Source organism: Panulirus ornatus, chromosome 2, assembly GCF_036320965.1.
Source record: "Panulirus ornatus isolate Po-2019 chromosome 2, ASM3632096v1, whole genome shotgun sequence".
In the NCBI taxonomy this organism is placed as follows: domain Eukaryota; kingdom Metazoa; phylum Arthropoda; class Malacostraca; order Decapoda; family Palinuridae; genus Panulirus; species Panulirus ornatus.
In genome coordinates, this window is record NC_092225.1 from 73,144,160 (window position 1) to 73,165,393 (window position 21,234).

Below are 21,234 nucleotides of genomic sequence, written 5' to 3' on the forward strand. Positions count from 1 at the left end.
AGTTTTGGAAAGAGGGGCAAGTATGAAGTCTGTTGTGGATGAGAGAGCTTGGGAAGTGAGTCAGTTGTTGTTCGCTGATGATACAGCGCTGGTGGCTGATTCATGTGAGAAACTGCAGAAGCTGGTGACTGAGTTTGGTAAAGTGTGTGGAAGAAGAAAGTTAAGAGTAAATGTGAATAAGAGCAGGGTTATTAGGTACAGTAGGGTTGAGGGTCAAGTCAATTGGGAGGTGAGTTTGAATGGAGAAAAACTGGAGGAAGTGAAGTGTTTTAGATATCTGGGAGTGGATCTGGCAGCGGATGGAACCATGGAAGCGGAAGTGGATCATAGGGTGGGGGAGGGGGCGAAAATTCTGGGGGCCTTGAAGAATGTGTGGAAGTCGAGAACATTATCTCGGAAAGCAAAAATGGGTATGTTTGAAGGAATAGTGGTTCCAACAATGTTGTATGGTTGCGAGGCGTGGGCTATGGATAGAGTTGTGCGCAGGAGGATGGATGTGCTGGGAATGAGATGTTTGAGGACAATGTGTGGTGTGAGGTGGTTTGATCGAGTGAGTAACGTAAGGGTAAGAGAGATATGTGGAAATAAAAAGAGCGTGGTTGAGAGAGCAGAAGAGGGTGTTTTGAAGTGGTTTGGGCACATGGAGAGAATGAGTGAGGAAAGATTGACCAAGAGGATATATGTGTCGGAGGTGGAGGAAACGAGGAGAAGAGGGAGACCAAATTGGAGGTGGAAAGATGGAGTGAAAAAGATTTTGTGTGATCGGGGCCTGAACATGCAGGAGGGTGAAAGGAGGGCAAGGAATAGAGTGAATTGGAGCGATGTGGTATACCGGGGTTGACGTGCTGTCAGTGGATTGAATCAAGGCATGTGAAGCGACTGGGGTAAACCATGGAAAGCTGTGTAGGTATGTATATTTGCGTGTGTGGACGTATGTATATACATGTGTATGGGGGTGGGTTGGGCCATTTCTTTCGTCTGTTTCCTTGCGCTACCTCGCAAACGCGGGAGACAGCGACAAAGTATAATAAATATATAAATAAAATATATATATATATATATATATATATATATATATATATATATATATATATATATATTAGTATAAACTTGAAGCAGGTTCTCTGTAATGCACGTTACACGTTAGACATCGTGAGGTTTTAGTGTGGAGTTATCAATTCTATGTCATAACACCAAAGAACGCGTCTGGGAATTCTGGAGCGGGAGTGGTACACCTCCAATGAAGAAACAAATATATGATATCAACAGACATTCCACCCGGAATGGATGAAACACCCAGAGTTGAAGGAATGGTTGGAAGTGGATGCGGATGATCAGTACGCTGCGGTTTGCAGTGTTTGTGAGTGTGAATTGAAAAAGTGTAACACATCTGTACCGATGGTTTACAAAGCTTCGTCAAAGCGCTTGAGAAACTAAGCAGCTAAGTATAGTCAGAATCCAGCATTTGTTGAAAAAGATCCCTGACACATGAAGCTCAAGATGAAGTATCGGAGGCTGAAGTTCTGTTGTCAGGATACATGGCCTAACACAGGGCACCTTCTAGTCAAGTGGATCATTTAGTGGAAATCGGTAAGAATGTTCCCTGATGATACTAAAATCCCACGTAATTTGAAGATAAGAAGGAACAAGGCATTATATTTGTTACAATATGGTATTGTATGGAAAGAGAAACAGTCAGTCGCTAAAATTTGCAAAGACTTTGTTTTTCATTGATAGATGAATGCACTGATATATGTGTGTCCCAAGTACGTGTGGTGATGGTTCGGTACTTTGATGAATTGAAGTGTAAGGTGACAGATACACTGTGAGACGTGGTTGAAGTTGAGGAAGCAAGTGGAGAAGGGCTGTATCATACTTTGAGAGAGTTGCTAAAAGAGACAGAAATAACTTGATAATGTAATGAGTTTTCTGGTGATAATTGCTCGACCATGACAGGGGTAAATAAAGCATATCAGGTTCACCTCAAGAACGATATTCCATCTGCTGTTGTTCTAGGATATGTCTGTAATTCGTCAGTATTATGCTCGAGCCAACTAGTATTCGTCTACCTTCGTGACTTGAATCTGTTTCTAAAACAGGTGTTGTTACTTTGCACTTCACAGTAAACGTCAACGTGAGGTTGATATGATTCAGGACGTAGTTCAGGCTCCCAGACACATGTTGATATCATATTATCACGGATTCGCTGACTGTTGAGATGGTCAGTCATGTCCATAACTTGGGAACTGAGGGATACCCTGCAGAGTGGCTGGGCCGGCCCAGATATACAAAACTATGACTGCTATGGGAACCAAACAAACATATGCTGCTATTTCTGAACTATGTCTTATACATAGTAGACAAAATGAATCTAGAATGCCAATCGCAGCATTTCAGACTTCCAACACACTTCTCTACCATTTTGGCTGAATACAAAAGTATCTAGAATATGTTTTTGCGTGATAAAGTAATACCCTCAAAAGGAATAGCTGCCGCTGACGATAATACTGCTGCTACAGATAAAAAAAAAAAAAAAGTCAGCTGGTGGTGGATGTGAGGCTATGCTTCTTGAAGAACCTCCAGGAGATGAGAAAATATTTCGCCTTGACTGTCGAGTGGTCTTGGTGGCATTGTGTTCACAGATGAAAGAGATTAACATTGACGTAAACGGTGTCCTAATCCACGGTGCGAATCACTGAGCCTAAAGTAGCTCTTTCATCTCGGAGGAACATCGAGTCCATTGTAAAACTGGCACTTCATTGTTCTACATTCTCAAAAAAAAGACTTGGATAAGCTGCAGGATCAGTGGAGGAATTTATTGTATGCTAAAGAATCCTTGAAAAACATAATTGGTTAGGCAGCAACTTACTGGTTTGGACTACACACAATTAAAGATGGCAACAGTCACTCTAAAATGAGTTTTCTCTCAGCTTTATGTGCAGCCCGTTTGACTCTACCTGCCTCCTCTGCACGTGTTGAGAGTGCGTCTTCCAAGCTTAACAGAATCAAAATCAAGCAAGCAAATAGACTCCATTCTCCACTGCAGCCAATTGCCTCCTTGCAAAGCAAACTATCGTGATACAGGAGGAACCTTGTCTTCCGTGGCGGCCCTGGACATGACTTGTGAAGGAAGGTAAAGATGGGCAGCGCCACAAGCGGTACAGGAGGAACCTTGTCTTCAGTGGCGGCCCTGGACGTGACTTGCGAAGGAAGGTAAAGATGGGCAGCGCCACAAGCGGTACAGGAGGAACTTGGAAGCCAACAGGAAAAGGAGGGACATGGCAACTTTGTGTAACCCCAGGCAATGACGAGGATCCCATGATGAAGATTAACTCGTTTTTCTGCCCTAACATCTTATCAAGGTAAGTTGTGTGCCTTGTTTATGTATAATATGGATGCTATTCATTTGAAATTAGAGAATCTTGGCATTTTATGGTCCATCTTACGATCTTTTAGAGGCCAGTCTTGGGAACTAATCTTTTTTTTTGGTGGTAACACTGGGTGTCATCAGTGTTTAACTATGAGCCATAAAACCTATGATGTCCATATATTTTCCTGGGAATAAATTACTTTAGATAAGAAAGATCTTTACTCCTGTGCATAACGCGGCCGCAATGCTAAAGTGCAAACTGCTTATGCGATGGTGTAACATGTCCAGCAGCAAAGGGCAAGCTGACGCTGCCGGGTAGAGATACAGTCTTATCGTACACTCTGCCCACTTCCTGTCATGTCACCCACACAGAGAGCCTATCTCTGTGATTCATCATGCACAGATCGCCGCGGATATAACGAGGTTAGATAGATTTGTTGGAACAAACCTACTCGTCCACTACGGAAATGTTCAGAACTACGTATTTTGAGTTAGATGCGGCCATGTTCTAGTTTCATGTATTTCGCAATATTTGAATAGAAATCATTTCATAACATGAAGCTCAAACTGTTCAGATGCATTCTGTCCCTGTGAGTGAGATTCACGATCATGCAGTATATGTTGTCCTTTCCTAGGGTAGGACACTCAAGAACTGTGAACAGTTTCCCGTCACTTTCATACAACCTTTCATACCTCAATCTCGCTAGTAATCTATCAAACAAAAAAAGTGCATCTTCTCGGTTCCATTTTTTTTTTTTTTTTTTGTAAGAGCAGGAATGACTTTGATCCATACAATCATTTTCCTCCGTCCGCCCACCTCCCTACTGACCTCAGTCCTCCTGAATACTTGCTAACACACGACTTATTTGTAAGTAAATTGAACGAAATTCTGCATCAAAATACAGATCAATAATGTTGTATCTTAAAAAGAAGATTCTTGTCTCTGACCTGGCTATACACGAGATTCATACCCCTCTCTTCTGCTCCTTTTATATGTTCCTTCAAATTCTACGGTAGCTTCATTTTCATTACTTAACAAGTGTTATATTTCTCAGTTACACTAACTGATGGAGTTTCTGAAACTGAAACTGGATCGACTTTTGAGACCAAAGATGAAATCATTCCTTAAAATCTCTATAGAAAAATATAATAGTCTTATCCTTACCTGTAACACAGTTATGAATTAGGAGGTTTTAACTTACGTTGTAGATATGAAGAAAAACATTCAATCTGCTGTATTATATGACTGAGTGTAGCAGTTCTAAAAAGTTTTTACAGTTCACCAGAATTAAACAGTATAGTAACGCCTGTAGAGGGAACGAAAGAATCGTGGCTATAAGGGTTGTGTGCAAAGAAGCTTCAGTTTTAAGTGGTCATGGTGGAACCTTTGTCCATTGTGTTGATGGAAAAGAAAAACTGCTGAATAAGGGATCCAGCAGGAGGTATAAAGCCTGACTGGACACCAGGGAGGAACCAGTGTCTGCTCAGCGTCCCAACACTTCACTTCCAACATGTTCATCTCTGTGAGTTGGTCAGCTGTTGGGATCAGTAGGGAGAGAAATGCACTTGAAACGAATTCACGTGTTGAACGTTGTATTAACAATTACCAAATTAAAGAAGCATATAATTTTGATATGATATTCAAAGTCGTATTTGTGTTGGTTTTAGATATTACATCGATAATATTGAAAGTAGTTAATTATTTCTTTCATGTGTAGACTATAAAAGACAGAGCGAGTCGTCTCTAAGAATGAATATCATAATACTGATGAAAGTCCACGAGCATTTCTCGAAGTTTCATATTCTGTCAAATCTCATTTACGTAACTTAGTATCTAAAATTAGTCTGTTTTTGATATATATGATGTTCATAAGTTAACTTTATGAACTATAGATATGCAAGTTCATGATCAAGTTAATGAAAAATATAACGCAAGGAATAAGTATGAAATAAAGTTACTATGAATGTCAAACTGAATGTGTTAAAGTGATGAGAGTGGAGTTTACCAGAGCTACAAGCTCAGTCTTTAGCCATGATGTGGGAGGGCAGGTAGCAGTCATTATCAAGTTCACCACATTGATTACAGCGCCTCTCTTGGTCGTGGGGTTAGTTCCATATTCTCCTTGTCTTAATATCTGAATTTACTTTGCTTCTGGGTACATTTTCCAGAATTTTCGGTAGGATATTGAAAACTGATGACCACCCGCTGTCTTCCTGCAGGTGCTGCTGATAAGCATAGTCGTGGCCGGGGGCACTGCTCTCCCAGGAGGATTTGGAGGTGGAGGCTTTGGAGGAGGATATGGAGGAGGAGGAGGAGGAGGAGGAGGAGGTTACGGAGGCTATGCCAATGTATGTTTTACTGTCTTCCGAATAATTTCAAATTGAGAACATGCATGTTATTGATTTCTATAAAGAAATTCCAATATGAACAAGAACAACTTCGTAAACAAGACAAAGGAATAAGGATTCACATACCATGTTCACAGGTGGCCCTGCCTTATGGCTTCCGATACGGGGTATCGGCCGGCCCCACCAACTTCGGACAGTGGGAGGGCGGCGACGGTCATGGTAACGCCCAAGGAAAGTATTACGTGAATCTGCCTGATGGTCGCGTGCAGAAGGTCCGCTACTGGGTTGACGGGAGCGGCTACCATGCGTCCGTGTCGTACCTGGGCACCGCTAAGTATCCTGCCTCCTATGGTCATGGTGGTGGTGGTGGTGGTGGTGGTTATGGTCATGGTTATGGTTATGGTCGATAATGCTATCACGGATGACGCACCATCACAAGGAACGTTACCAGTTATATTATACTTTTTCATTATCTCTGCCATTTCCATCCCTACCTTTCTTCCCTCCAGTACTATAACTTTCTTAGTATGTGCCCCTTTTAGACTTTGAAGTTTTATATAAGGAAACATTCAACATTAGCTGACTATGATGTTCTTATGCATATGTAATTGTTCATGCAAATGAAATAAATTCATAAGAATTGATAGCACGATTTTATTCATGTCTTTCTTGTATATATATATATATATATATATATATATATATATATATATATATATATATATATATATATGTATATATATATCATACAAACCTCTAACAACCAGGATCGAGCGAGGGAGTAGTTGAAAGCAAACATGCAAAATAGAGATCAAGTGAGTGAAGGACTACTAAATGTGCTGGATGATACATATGGAAGAGGTTTTGTTGTGTTTCATGACGAGATAACGTACGGAGCGAGGGTCTTGGCGGACGTGACGGTGAAAACAGAGAAGGTAGTGCAAGCACTACTCACGGTGTAGTGTGATAAAGCGTCAGGAGTTGACAGGACTCTACCTTGATTTGTCAGTGAGACCCGTCAGTGTTGCTGACTGGCTGGCAAAATTGTTCGAGGTGTCTTTGATTCAAGGTGACGTGCCTAAGGACTGGATGAATGTAGGTATAGAGTTCGTTCGTATATGAAGGAAAGGGAGAGTAGAATGATTGATCGAATTAAAGAGGTGTATTCCACTGATTTAACCTGTAATTGGATAGACGAGACCATAGGTTCTGATTAAGGTCATACTGACTATCTAAAAAAGATTAAAAATCATACTTCGATGAGGCTGTGGACTTTATTAGGAGTGCTCGGTAGTAAAGATACTTCATACATATCAACTTTGAACCACAAAACCCATTTTCTATGGGTTACCCACTTTAGATGAGAAAGATCATTATTACAATGCAAACCGTTGTTACTATGCTGATGTGACAACCAACTCGTGCGTGGTGGTGCAGCACTCAGGGTGCAGCGCTCGTCCAGCAACAACAAAGCTAGGCTATCGGTGCTGGGTACAGTTGTTGTCATACTCTGCCCATTTCGTACGCTTTTTCACTCGCTGGTGACAGCATTCATTGTCCATACACAGATCACAACAACACTCCAAAGAAAGGGTAAGAGCTGCGGTGTTTGAGTTAGGCGTGGTAATATTGTTTTTTAATGTATTTCGTAGTGTCTGCAGTGGCGTTATTTTGAAATCGTGTGAGGTAGATCATGCTGTTCAGATTCATTCTGTATATATATGCTCTCCTCTGCTCGGGTAGGACGATCGACAAACTGTCAAAAGTTTGCCGTCACCTGCGAACAACCATCCATATGCCTTAATCACACTAGTATGTATTTGCATGTAACAAGACAAGATGCATCTCCTTGGTTCCTTGTTTGGTAAAACGCAGGGATGCCTTTGATCCCGACAATCCCCCTCCTCCTCTGTCCAGATCTACATTTAAGTGAAATGTGTGAATAAAACCGTGTCATCGATTCTTAAGCATTTATTTAGTACATATGAACAATCATATATTCATAAGCTCAACATATTCTGCAAATGTTAATCGCCGAGTTGTGTAATGCATCTTAATTGGCCAGGGTGAGGGGAGGACTTAATGAGAAAATTACGATCAGTGAGGAAATAGACGTGTGGAAGAGGAGAGTAAAAGTTTTATAACTGGTTATGATCCGTAGTGGTCGTCCATGGTAGTGTTAGCGACCATAACCATGACCATAACCACCACCACCACCACCATGACCATAGGAGGCAGGATACTTAGCGGTGCCCAGGTACGACACGGACGCATGGTAGCCGCTCCCGTCAACCCAGTAGCGGACCTTCTGCACGCGACCATCAGGCAGATTCACGTAATACTTTCCTTGGGCGTTACCATGACCGTCGCCGCCCTCCCACTGTCCGAAGTTGGTGGGGCCGGCCGATACCCCGTATCGGAAGCCATAAGGCAGGGCCACCTGTGGATATGGCATATGAGTCCTTATTTCTTTGTCTTATATTTGTGAAGTTGTACTTGTTCATATTGGAGTTTCCTTATAGAAAACAATAACATACATGTTATCATTTTGAAATTATTTGCAAGTTATTAGAACCTACATTGGCATAGCCTCCGTAGCCTCCCCCTCCTCCTCCTCCATAACCTCCTCCACCAAAGCCTCCTCCAAATCCTCCTGGGAGAGCCGTACCCCCGGCCACGAGTATACACACCAGCAGCGCCTGTAGGAAGACATTAGGTAGTTGCCATTTGTCATTATCTTAGGCAAGAGTCTGGAAAATGTATTTATAGGTTAAGTATGTTCACAGATTAAGGCAAGGGGAATAAAGAACTAACACCATAATCTAGAGAGGCACAATAATGATAGTGACGACGAGGCTGCCACACACTCTGCCATACCTTGGCTGGACCAGAGATTATGACTTTGTGGTTATAACGAACACCTTCACTATCATCACTTCAGTTAATTTTATATACATTTTTTATGAAAATTGTTTTCTTTCAGTAGATCATGAAGTTGGGCTTTTATGTTCCGTAGAATTAACTTATCGAAACGTTTTGTATATGTGTGAACTATTCATGCTATACTTATTATTTTCAGTTATGTAATGACATTTAACGGAATAAGCAGTTTTCTAGTGAGCTGATAACACTTCAAGAAATCCTTGTGGACTTCCATCATTTATATAGAACTAATGACAATATCAGGGACGATTCATTTCATGTCTTTGCTCTTATCTGTGCCAAATCCTTAACAACTATCCCTATCATAACTTAAGTATTCACCACCAATATTGAACGATATTCAGTATGATGATTCCAGTATTTGGATCTTAAATTTGTAGTATGTTTATGAACTCTTCAACCAATGACTTAATGTCAAAGGTATTACCCTTCGTACTGAACCAACATTTGGTTAACTCACGGAGATGAACATGTTGTAGTGTAGCGCTAGGTTGCTGAGTCGACACTGGCTCTTTCCTGATCTCCAGTCAGGCTTTATACCTCCAGCAGGATCCTTACTCAGCAGCTTTTCTTTTCCATCCTGATTGTTGGCCAAGGCTTCAACATGATAAGGAGGTTCTCATCCTTCAAAGTGATTGAAATTAGAATGCATTTTTGCATGAGGCTTCTTTACACACTCTGTACATAACGCAATATCTTTCATCCTTTCCACATGTGTTAATACAATCAGTTTATTCAAGTGAATTGTATTGAACAGATAGAATTTGTACAGTCACTCATATTCAGCAACAACCTAAAGTGTTTTCTTCATGTTTCTAAAGTAAGATAAAATTTTTGAATCACTAAATCTATCAGATGTCGACACAGCTATCTAACATTCTATGAGAATGATGTATCTATTCTTAATAACTTCCTACTAAAAGAGTGATCATCTATGCATTTCAGAAACTACTTCTGTCTGTAACCAAGAAACACAATATTTCTCAAACTATAAACCTGATAATACCATAGAATTTGAAGGTATATATGAGAGATGCGGAAGTGTCTGTTATGTAACTTGTGCATAGCCAGACCAGAACAAGAAATATTGTCTTTAAGATACATTACGTTCTGATGACGTTGGAAGGAACAAAGCTGAAATGAAGAGAAACTCATGCCGGAAGCTGGGAGAAGCTGGTTACGACGTTCAAGAAGGTAATGACTAAAGCTACTTAGGTTACTGTGTGTCTGATAATAGACCATATCTTCTAACGGTAGAGAAATCCTTTTACTTTTGACAATAACCCTATCTCTGAATAAGATTTAGGTAAGAGTCATTGGTCTGTATACTGATGCAGAAGATAGATCACCTCTCTCATGAATGATTGATCTGTTGATAAGTTTCCAGGAGGATTGTGGTTAAATATGAAGCTGGACTGAAGAAGGAGATGACTTGTCTTGATGAAAGGTATCCTGTCGTTGTTACTGAACATGGAACCAAAGAGATGTGCTTTGTCTTATGATGTAGATATATCAATTATATTACAGTATGTGGGAGGGTGTACGAGGGGGATGGGGAAAAATGTTCCCATTTGATGAACGGTTTGATCTTTTTATCCACTTTATGTATTTTTCTTCCAAATACTGGAAAATGACGAACTAGTATATGGTCACAACTAACCCAAGATACACAGTTCTTGGCCTTTCGGTAATGAGATGGTTATGGTGCGGGTTAGCTTGTTTCGGTAGGTATGTATTATGTATCCTCGTTGTAACGGCGAGTATTTGTGTGTATAGAAGCGCATAAGTATCTTGTGTGTGTGGAAAGCGACATATTACATGATGTCATCAGTGAGTGACGTGACAGGAAGTGGGTATAGGGTACATACAATATGGCAACACTATTACCCAGCATTGTCCGCCTGGTCTGTATTTGTGGTCCTGCGCTGCACGTTGTACTAACGGGCAGGAATGAACTGTCAGGTCAGCGTGATGGCCACAGTTTGTATTGTACAGGCTCACTGAAGCACCATTTGAGATTTTTTTTTTCGAACATTATTATGTTTGATTAATCAGACTCATGGTTTTGGTCCGTCGCATCAAATATTTCTGAAAACTTAGTAAGCGATTTTCTGTTTTAGTTCTGCAAAAGTTACCTAGTACGACTCATATATAACTGAACATTGTCTATGTAACAAGGTAAAAGGTGCACGTGTCGGGACCTTATTAAACTGATAACTAAGATTCATTATAGGAGGGGTTATTTAACTGTAATACAACGATATCACTTCCTTTGTACAAGATCCAGAAAATAATGAAAACGTAATTCTTGTACAGTTACGAAACATTGGATAACCATATCAACACTGTAAGGATATACATCTTTACTATGCACTGTTGTTTCTCATGTGAGTGATGGATTGACTTAGTAGAGAAATGTCTGTATTGGGAGGTGGTATTAATGTAGTGTGCCTCAAGCACCCCGCCTGGTGCTGCCCACACCAGGGGTAGAGGGAAAATAAGCCTCCCGGCGTCTGGCCTCAGTCCATCACCAAGGATTCCTCGCTTCCGCTCTTTATGGCTCACTTCACCACTCTCCAAGTTTGTTTCCTTATTAACTGGTGGCCAAGCTTGACTTATTTTTCACCTGATGTTCTGTTCAATTTTCACGACTTGCTGCTTTTAAGCTAAGGCCACTTTTCCAGCCTAGCTTTCCCCGTTTCATTTATGAGTAGTTATCACTGATCAAGATAGTGAGGAATGAGGCAGTGTGTGAAAGAGTGCCTTTCTTCTAAGGCTCTTGTGAAGGGACCATCAAAATGTTTACGAAATATCAAAGAATCGGTTCCCGGTCTCAAAAATTCAGTATTATTTCATGTAAATCATTCATCACATAATGTTCTGTGGATTAAGAGGTTTGATCAATATACTTGGTATTGTTGCGACTGAGGACTTTTATTAACGTCATGAAGATTACTATATGTTAGTCCTAACAGACATTTCAGTTTCAAATGATAAAACTGAAAGCATCTTTGCCATGAAAGTTTCCCTCCGCATGAAAGCTCTCGTTTACAAGGAAATTCATCAAATGTATTTTCTTATATGTTCACATTTATTTGATATATACATATATTTGAAAGAGTCAAAATTCTTAAAATAACCTCTATAATGTAATCATGATATGATATTCCAAATATTCAGTTGGTATATAGTTAATTGTTGTACGAGAGAAGGATTGGAGGCTGCTTAGGGGAGAGGAAGCTGGAAACAAATCTCGAATTTATGTTTGGACAGTCATATATGGCCCGGTATATCTAGCTGTTTTCACATGAAATTCTCTTCGAGCTTCTTGATCTTTAAAGAATAAGATGATTTACTAACAACTAACACTTTACTCCTGGAAAGAGAGTGCATATAATTGGTCATGTTCCTCAGCGACGGTTCATGGTAGTGTTAGCGACCATAACCATAACCATGACCATAACCACCACCACCACCACCACCATGACCATAGGAGGCAGGATACTTAGCGGTGCCCAGGTACGACACGGACGCATGGTAGCCGCTCCCGTCAACCCAGTAGCTGACCTTCTGCACGCGACCATCAGGCAGATTCACGTAATACTTTCCTTGGGCGTTACCATGACCGTCGCCGCCCTCCCACTGTCCGAAGTTGGTGGGGCCGGCCGATACCCCGTATCGGAAGCCATAAGGCAGGGCCACCTGTGAACATGGTATGTATATACTTATCAGTTTATCACATCTTTAACATGATATAATTGTTCATAGTTAGATGTTTTAAGATATATCAGTATTGAGGTTATATTTGTGAGATATTTTTGAAGACATTAAGACGTACATTGGCATAGCCTCCGTAGCCTCCTCCTCCCCCACCTCCTCCATATCCACCTCCAAATCCTCCTCCAAAGCCTCCTGGTAGAGCTTTACCACCGGCCACGAGCAGGCACACAAGCAGAACCTGCAGGAAGACATATGTGATTACATATAACATTCTCCGACAGCCAGGATTCGAACCAAAGACCTTTTGTGATCATAGCCTAGCTGTTAAGTTCCCGACTACCACGGAAAAGGTCTGACTCCTGACGCTTGGAGGGTATTGTGTTCTATTAAAGTGCGCATTAATATCCACTATATTCGTGTGTGTGTGAATATATATATATATATATATATATATATATATATATATATATATATATATATATATATATAAGTTGGGCTTTTATGTTTCCTATCTGTATTTACTTAAACTATTAATGCTATTTTTCTTTGTCATTTATATGAGATATAAATTCATATGCCCTAATCTGGTGTGCATGTAACACCTTATTAAAGTCTCTTGGCCTTTCTTCAGTCTTATAGCATCTATAATCTTAGTGACGATTAATTTCATCTCTTGTTACTCTTATCCGCCCTAAAAGCTTTACGACTTTCAGTATCAAAGCATCTATAATTACCACCAATACTGAACAGAAATGAATAAGATTAGTACGAATATTTGACATTTCTTTTTGGTAAATGTGTATTTTATTTTCAGCCAACGACTTGCTATGTCAGGCATGACCCTCCCTCCTACTGAACCAACTCTTGGTTAACTCACTGAGATGAACATGTTGGTAGTGTAGTGCTGGGATGCTGAGCAGACACTGATTCCCCCTTGGTCTCCGGCCAGGCTTTATACCTCCAGCAGGATCCTTACTCAGCAGCTTTTCTTTTCCACCGTGGGAGTTGGCCAAGGCTTCAATATGACAAGAAGGTTTTTATCCTTAACAGAAAATGGAATTAGAATGCAGGTAAGGAAGAGGCCTCTGTACACAACGCACACTCCCAGCATCTTTCATTCCTTCCGCAGGTGTTTGTAAGATCAGTTTATTTCTGGTGAATTTTAAACAGTTGTTAGGATTGCTACACTCACTCGTATCAGGCAACAACTAAGATTCTATTCCTTATGTTTCCAAAGTAAGTGACAGCTTAGTTAGTAGAAGGTCGATGTGCTTTCCGTTTCGTAAACTACTTGGGTGAGTGTGGCCAAGAAACACATTTGTGAAGCTGTAGTTCTGAAAACTCCATGGAATTTGAAGGTTCGTATGAGAGATGCAGAAGTGTGTGGTATTAAACCGGTGCATAACCAGATAAGCGTACAGAATGTCATTGAAATACAGCATTACGTCTTGATGAAGTTGTAGGAGGCAAAGGTGAAAAGTGAAGTAACTACAGTAGGAATCTAGGAGAAGCATCGTCATCTTGGTTTATCCAGTTTCTGGCTCCGATATTGAGGAAGGTAATAACTCAAAAGATACTTACGTTACTGAATGAGACTTAGGTCAGGGTTATTGGACTGTACATTGAAGCAAAAGATGATTTACTTTCCTTATTGGTGAATGATCTGTTAACAAGTTTCCATGAGGATCGTGGTTAACTGCAGAGCTGGACTGAGGAAGATGACTGTCTTGAGGAAAAGTATCCTTGCGTTGTTGCCAAACACGAAACGTCGATGTGCTTTGCTTGTTATGTAGATACAGTTGTGGTATTAGTGTATACGCAAGGTTGTGCGAGGGTAATGAGAAAATGTCTGTTGTTGAAGACTAGGTTGACCGTCCTAACCAAGATGACATGAATTTGTTGAATCCTAGTCAGACGTACAGATATGTCTGAACGGTTTGATCTTACTCATATCAACTTTATCTAACATCCTTCCATAATTCTAGCAAATACAATACACTAATAGATAGCTACAACTAACAGAAAATACGAAGTCCTTGTCCATATCTGAGTGAAAGAGTTGTGATTTATATTCATATGTTTCAATAAGTATATTTATGTATCCTAGTTGTACCGGCGAGGAATTGTGTATGTGAAGCACACAAGTATCTTTCGTGTGTGGAAAGCATCATATTATGGGGTGTCATCAGCGACTGGAATGCCAGGAATTGGGAAAAGTGTACAGTAAGACGACACTTGTACCCAGCACCCTCAGCCTGGATTTTGCTGCCGGCAGTGACGCACCACCACAAAGGTAGTTGTCCACACAGCATGGTGGCCACGGTCTGCTTTGTAGCAATGATCTGTCCCTTGGGAAATGTATCGGTATCATAGGTTTTGTGACCAAATATGATATACAGAAATTATATCCAGCACCTGATTCACGTAATGACATGTATGAACTCGCCGAAGCAACGTTTGAAGATCCATTTTTGAGCTAAGGTATGACTTTAATGTAAACTCTTGAGTTACGTCTGTCACATCAACGAAACCTAGTCAGCGATTTTTTATTACAATTTCGCAAGCAAACAGGTACGACTCAAAGAATAAATCATTAAGTTTATGTAAACGAAGGTAGAAGGTGGAGGATTAGGGACCTTATGAATCTGAAAATATATTAACGTCATAAGTCCATAATAAGAAGGATATCTAATTGTAACAATGATTTCATTTCCTTCATGCGTCCCTTAGGACCGAGAATGAAAGGAACTATCTTGATCATTTGGCAAAATGTACAATACTTTATGGACAATTTTGATAACCAATGAATACAGTAAAGGTATATAACATCTTACGTAAGTGACGTTATTGCTCATCCGCGAGATCGACTGAAATCTTAAGAGAAATGTAGACGTATAGTGGGAGGTAACGCTGACATGTTGTATACCAGACAACCGCTGGTGGTGGCCACGCCGGGGTGAGGCTACAGTCCACCACCAGTGTTTCCTAACCCTCCTGTCCTTTTGGCTCACTCTACCACTTTCTTGGTTTATAACCTATTTCACTTAAATCTATTATCACATGATTACCTTCGGATCTAAAGGTGTTATGAATTTTATTAGTACTTTTAAAGCTGAGGACCTTTAGGAACATCACTAAGTTTACCTTATGTCAGTCTCAACTGACATATCAATTTGAAATGGTCGAAAGGAATGTATCTTTATAACTAAAGTTTTCTAGGCATTAAATCATCCGTGTATTTAGGAATAACGAGAAATATACTTGGTCACTTATTCATATTTATTCAGTTATTATATACATATATTCTTTTATATTTGACAACGACAAAGTCAACAGATGTTAAATGAACTCTGTAATGTAACTATAATATCATTATCCAAATATTCAGCTGGTGTAGCTAGTTGTACGAGGGAAGGGTTGGAGGTTGTTTATGGTAGAGGAAAGGAAATATACTCCACAATATTAACTGGACTTAGTCATATATGGTCCAGTGGATCTGGCCGTTTTTACATGGTTTCTTAGATCTGCTTGACTGTAAAGTTGAAAGATGACTTACTGACGACAAACACTTCAGATGAGGAACAGGAAGCATGTAACAAGTCATGTTCATCAGGGGTGTTCCATGGTAATGTTAGCGACCATAACCATAACCATGACCATAACCACCACCACCACCACCACCATGACCATAGGAGGCAGGATACTTAGCGGTGCCCAGGTACGACACGGACGCATGGTAGCCGCTCCCGTCAACCCAGTAGCGGACCTTCTGCACGCGACCATCAGGCAGATTCACGTAATACTTTCCTTGGGCGTTACCATGACCGTCGCCGCCCTCCCACTGTCCGAAGTTGGTGGGGCCGGCCGATACCCCGTATCGGAAGCCATAAGGCAGGGGCACCTGTGAACATGGTATGAATATACTTATTAGTTTATCACATCTTTAACATGTTATAATTGTTCATAGTTGGATGTTTTAAGATATATCAGTATTGAGGTTATATTTGTGAGATATTTTTGAAAACATTAAGACGTACATTGGCATAGCCTCCGTATCCTCCTCCTCCTCCTCCACCGCCTCCTCCATATCCACCTCCAAATCCTCCTCCAAAGCCTCCTGGTAGAGCCTTACCACCGGCCACGAGCAGGCACACAAGCAGCACCTGCAGGAAGACGTATGTAATCACATATAACACTCTCCAACAGCCAGGGTTCGAACCCTTGGAAGGACCTTTTGCAATCATAGCCTAGCTGTTAGCGTTCCCGACTACCACGAAAAAGGTCCGACTCATGACGCTTTGCATTTACTTAAACTATTAATGCTATTCTTCCTTGTCATTCATATATTTTAGATATAACTTCATATGCCCTAATCTGGTGTGCATGTAACACCTTATTAAAGTCTCTTGGACTTCCTTCAGTCTCATAGCATCTATAATCTTAGTGACGATTAATTTCCTCTCTTGTTACTCCTATCTGCTCTAAATGCACAATGAATTTCAATGTCAAAGCATCAGTAATTATCACCAATACTGAACAAAAATTATCATAATTAGTACGAATATTTGACATTTCTCTTTGGTAAATGTGTATTTTATTTTCAGTCAACGACTTGCTATGTAAGGCGTGACCCCCCTTCCTACTGGTTAACTCACTGAGATGAACATGTTGGTAGTGTAGTGCTGGGATTCTCAGCAGGGACTGGCTTCTCCCTGGTCTCCGGCCAGGCTTTATACCTCCAGCAGGATCCTTACTCAGCAGCTTTTCTTTTCCACCGTCGGAGTTGGCCAAGGCTTCAACATGACAAGGAGGTTTTCATCCTTAACAGAAAATGGAATTAGAATGCAGGTAAGGAAGAGGCCTCTGTACACACAGCGCACAATTCCAGCTTCTTTCATTCCTTCCGCAGGTGTTTGTAAGATCAGTTTATTTCTGGTGAATTTTAAACAGTTGTTAGGATTGCTACACTCACTCGTATCAGGCAACAACTAAGATTCTATTCCTTATGTTTCCAAAGTAAGTGACAGCTCAGTAGAAGGTTATTGTGCTTTCTGTTTCATAAACTACTTGGTTGAGTGTGGCCAAGAAACACATTTGTGAAGCTGTAGTTCTGAAAACTCCATGGAATTTGAAGGTTCGTATGAGAGATGCAGAAGCGTGTGGTATGAAACCGGTGCATAACCAGATAAGCGTACAGAATGTCATTGAAATACAGCATTACGTCTTGATGAAGTTGTAGGAGGCAGAGGTGAAAAGTGAAGGAACTACGGTAGGAATCTAGGAGAAGCATCTTCATTTTGGTTTATCCAGTTTCTGGCTCCGATATTGAGGAAGGTAATAACTCAAAAGGTACTTACGTTACTGAATGAGACTTAGGTCAGGGTTATTGGACTGTATATTGAAGCAAAAGATCATTTACTTTCCTTATTGGTGAATGATCTGTTAACAAGTTTCCATGAGGATCGTCGAAACTGCAGAGCTGGACTGAGAAAGATGACTGTCTTGAGGAAAAGTATCCTTGCGTTGTTGTTATGTAGATACAGTTGTGGTATTAATGTATATGCAAAGATGTACGAGGGTGATGATGGTGAAGACTAGGCTGACCGTCCTAACCAAGATGACAACATGAGTTTGTTGAATCCTAGTCAGACGTACAGATATGTCTGAACGATTTGACCTTACTCATATCAACTTCATTTAACGTCCTTCCATTATTCTAGCAAATACGATAAACTGATAGATAACTACAACTAACAGAAAAAACGAAGTCCTTGTCCATATCTGTATAAACTCGCCGAAGCAACGTTTGAAGATCCATTTTCGAGCAAGGGTATGACTGTTTAATGTAAACTCTAGATTACGTCTGTCACATCAACGAAATCCTAGTCAGCGATTTTTTATTACAATTTCGCAAGCATAACATGTACGACTCAAAGAATAAACCATTAAGATTATGTAAACGAAGGTAAAAGGTGGAAGAGTAGGGACCTTATGAAACTGAAAATATATTAACGTCATCAGTCCATAATAAGAAGGATATCTAATTGTAACAATGATTTCATTTCCTTCATGCATCCCTTAGGACCGAGAATGAAAGGAACTATCTTGACCATTTGGCAAAATGTACAATACTTTATGGACAATTTTGATAACCAATGACGTTATTGCTCATCCCCGAGATCGCCTGAAGTCTTAGAGAAATGTAGACGCATAGTGGTAGGTAACGCTGACATGTATGCCAGACAGGCGCTTGGTGGTGGCCCCGCCGGGGTGAGGCTACAGTCCACCACCAGTGTTTCCTCACCCTCCTGTCCTTTTGGGTCACTGTACCACTTTCTTGGTTTATGACCCCACACGATTGTTGGCCAACCATTATTTACTTTTTATCTGATGATCTCTTCAATGTTTACAACTAACAACTTGCACGTTACGGCTACATTTCCAACATAGATATACCGTGTTCCTTGGTCTTATGTAAATATGAGTAGTAATAGTAAATTAGGATTGTGGTGAATTAGGCAATATGTTATTTCCTTTAGTTTTTACTTTAAGGTGAATGACACTGAGAACATTTTAGTTTAAGAAACAATGTGTTTAGGTTCACGAAGATTCAATATTATTTCACTTAAATCTATTATCACATGATTACCTTCGGATCTAAAGGTGTTATGAGTAGTATTAGTACTGTTGAGGCTGAGAACTTTTAAGAACATCACTAAGTTTACCTTATGTCAGTCTCAACTGACATATCAATTTGAAATGGTCGAAAAGAATGCATCTTTACAATTAAAGTTTTCCAGGCAATTACATCATGTTTATTTAGGAATAACGAGAAATATACTTGGTCACTTATTCATATTTATTCAGTCATTATATACATATATTCTTTTATATTTGACAACGACAAGGTCAACAAATGTTAAATGAACTCTATAACTTAACTATGATATCATTATCCAAATATTCAGTTGGTGTAGCTAGTTGTACGAGGGAAGGGTTGGAGGTTGTTTATGGTAGACGAAAGGAAACAGACTCCAAAATATTAACTGGACAGAGTCATATATGGTCCAGTGGAACTGGCCATTTTTACATGGTTTCTTAGATCTGCTTGACTGTAAAGTTGAAAGATGACTTACTGACAACAAACACTTCAGATGAGGAACATGAGCACATATGACATTTCGTGTTCCTCTGCGTTGGTTCATGGTAGTGTTAGCGACCATAACCATAACCATGACCATAACCACCGCCACCACCGCCACCATGACCATAGGAGGCAGGATACTTAGCGGTGCCCAGGTACGACACGGACGCATGGTAGCCGCTCCCGTCAACCCAGTAGCGGACCTTCTGCACGCGACCATCAGGCAGATTCACGTAATACTTTCCTTGGGCGTTACCATGACCGTCGCCGCCCTCCCACTGTCCGAAGTTGGTGGGGCCGGCCGATACCCCGTATCGGAAGCCATAAGGCAGGGCCACCTGTGAACATGGTATGCATATACTTATTAATATTTCTCAACTTTTTCATGTTATAATTGGTCATAGTTGAATGTTTTGATAAATATCAACATAGATGTTATTTTTTTTTTGTAAGACATTAAGACGTACATTGGCATAGCCTCCGTAGCCTCCTCCTCCTCCTCCTCCTCCTCCTCCTCCATATCCTCCTCCAAATCCACCTCCGAAGCCTCCTGGGAGGGCCGTACCCCCGGCCACAAGCATACACACCAGCAGCACCTGCAGGAGGATGGTAGATAGTCATTAGTTGTTAGTTTCTCAGGAAAGAGTTAGGAAAATATATCCATTGGTAAAGAAAATTCACAACTCAAACCAAGGAGTGTACAGAACTCGCTACGACCTGGCAGGTTTCTGTGTCAGATGATTGCTGCGCGTCCTTTGGTAACTAAAGGATGGGCCTTTGTGATATCTTTGTGATACCTCAAATCCTTGAAACTAAGATTTTATGTTCTACTTCCTCGATAATTGTTCGATTACTAACTACGCTTTTCGCTTTATTTCTTTTCTATTTTTGTTTGTTCCATGTATGGACTAGCCTGGAATAGTGTTTCCGTTCGTGACCCAAGCTTCCGACATGATAAGAAATACTCTGTGATCATTGCCATGGATGAAGTGTTTTTGATGGGAATGTAATTCATGAATTTTAATGATTTCTTTGAAATTTTCAGAATTTGGGCATAAACTTCAGTTACCTATCAATTCTTTTGCAAGAAAAAAGAAATAGCTTAAAGCTACGAAATTTGATCATCAAACAGTTTCCAACCAACAATTTGTTGTCAGGTTCATGATGCTTGGTTACGAGTTAAAGATATGACCAACTCACAGAGATGAACATGGTGGTAGTGTTATGTCTGGATGCTCAGCAGGCACTGGTTCCTCCCTGGCCTCCAGCCAGGCTTTATAGCCCAAGATGAGCCTTTGATATGACGTCAGAGTCAACCAAGGTCCAAACATTACTCGACAGTTTTCCTTCTCCCAGGGAAAGGCAAGCAGCAGTGTCATTATTACTGAAGTTTTGTCTAACCTACACAGGAACAAGCTGAGGTTCCTTCATCTCTTACACTTGTTGTGACAGTCACCTTAATTTTCGTTGCACTCCAAATATCTATTTAAGATATATAAACAGAAGACTGCCACCCCAATCTTGGCGTAGAGAGTCTCTGTTTAATCAACCGTTGATGATGGAATATTGAAACATCCTTGTACAAGTGTATGACGCAAAAAGTGGAAGGTGAGGGTGGCTTAGTAATGAAAGTCGTCCAGAAGCTGCTGAGAACACTACAGCAGAAGCTGTGAGTATCCATAGACTAAGTGAACTGAGAATGGAGGAA

At 40.5% G+C, this 21,234-nt stretch overlaps 1 protein-coding gene across 1 annotated transcript; it reads right to left on the bottom strand.

The window, feature by feature from the left end:
• Positions 1-7,722: 7,722 nt before the first annotated feature.
• On the bottom strand, positions 7,723-20,751 carry LOC139752252 (uncharacterized). Its single transcript, XM_071668288.1, has 13 exons — positions 20,727-20,751; positions 19,994-20,122; positions 19,609-19,864; positions 17,038-17,072; positions 16,420-16,545; positions 16,022-16,283; positions 13,260-13,397; positions 13,117-13,124; positions 12,501-12,620; positions 12,151-12,364; positions 9,123-9,259; positions 8,299-8,418; positions 7,723-8,159 (listed from the first exon to the last, which is right to left on the bottom strand). Exons 1-13 carry the CDS (start codon positions 20,736-20,738, stop codon positions 7,899-7,901), a joined length of 1,818 nt encoding a protein of 605 aa, XP_071524389.1. The 5' UTR covers positions 20,739-20,751; the 3' UTR covers positions 7,723-7,898.
• Positions 20,752-21,234: the final 483 nt, after the last annotated feature.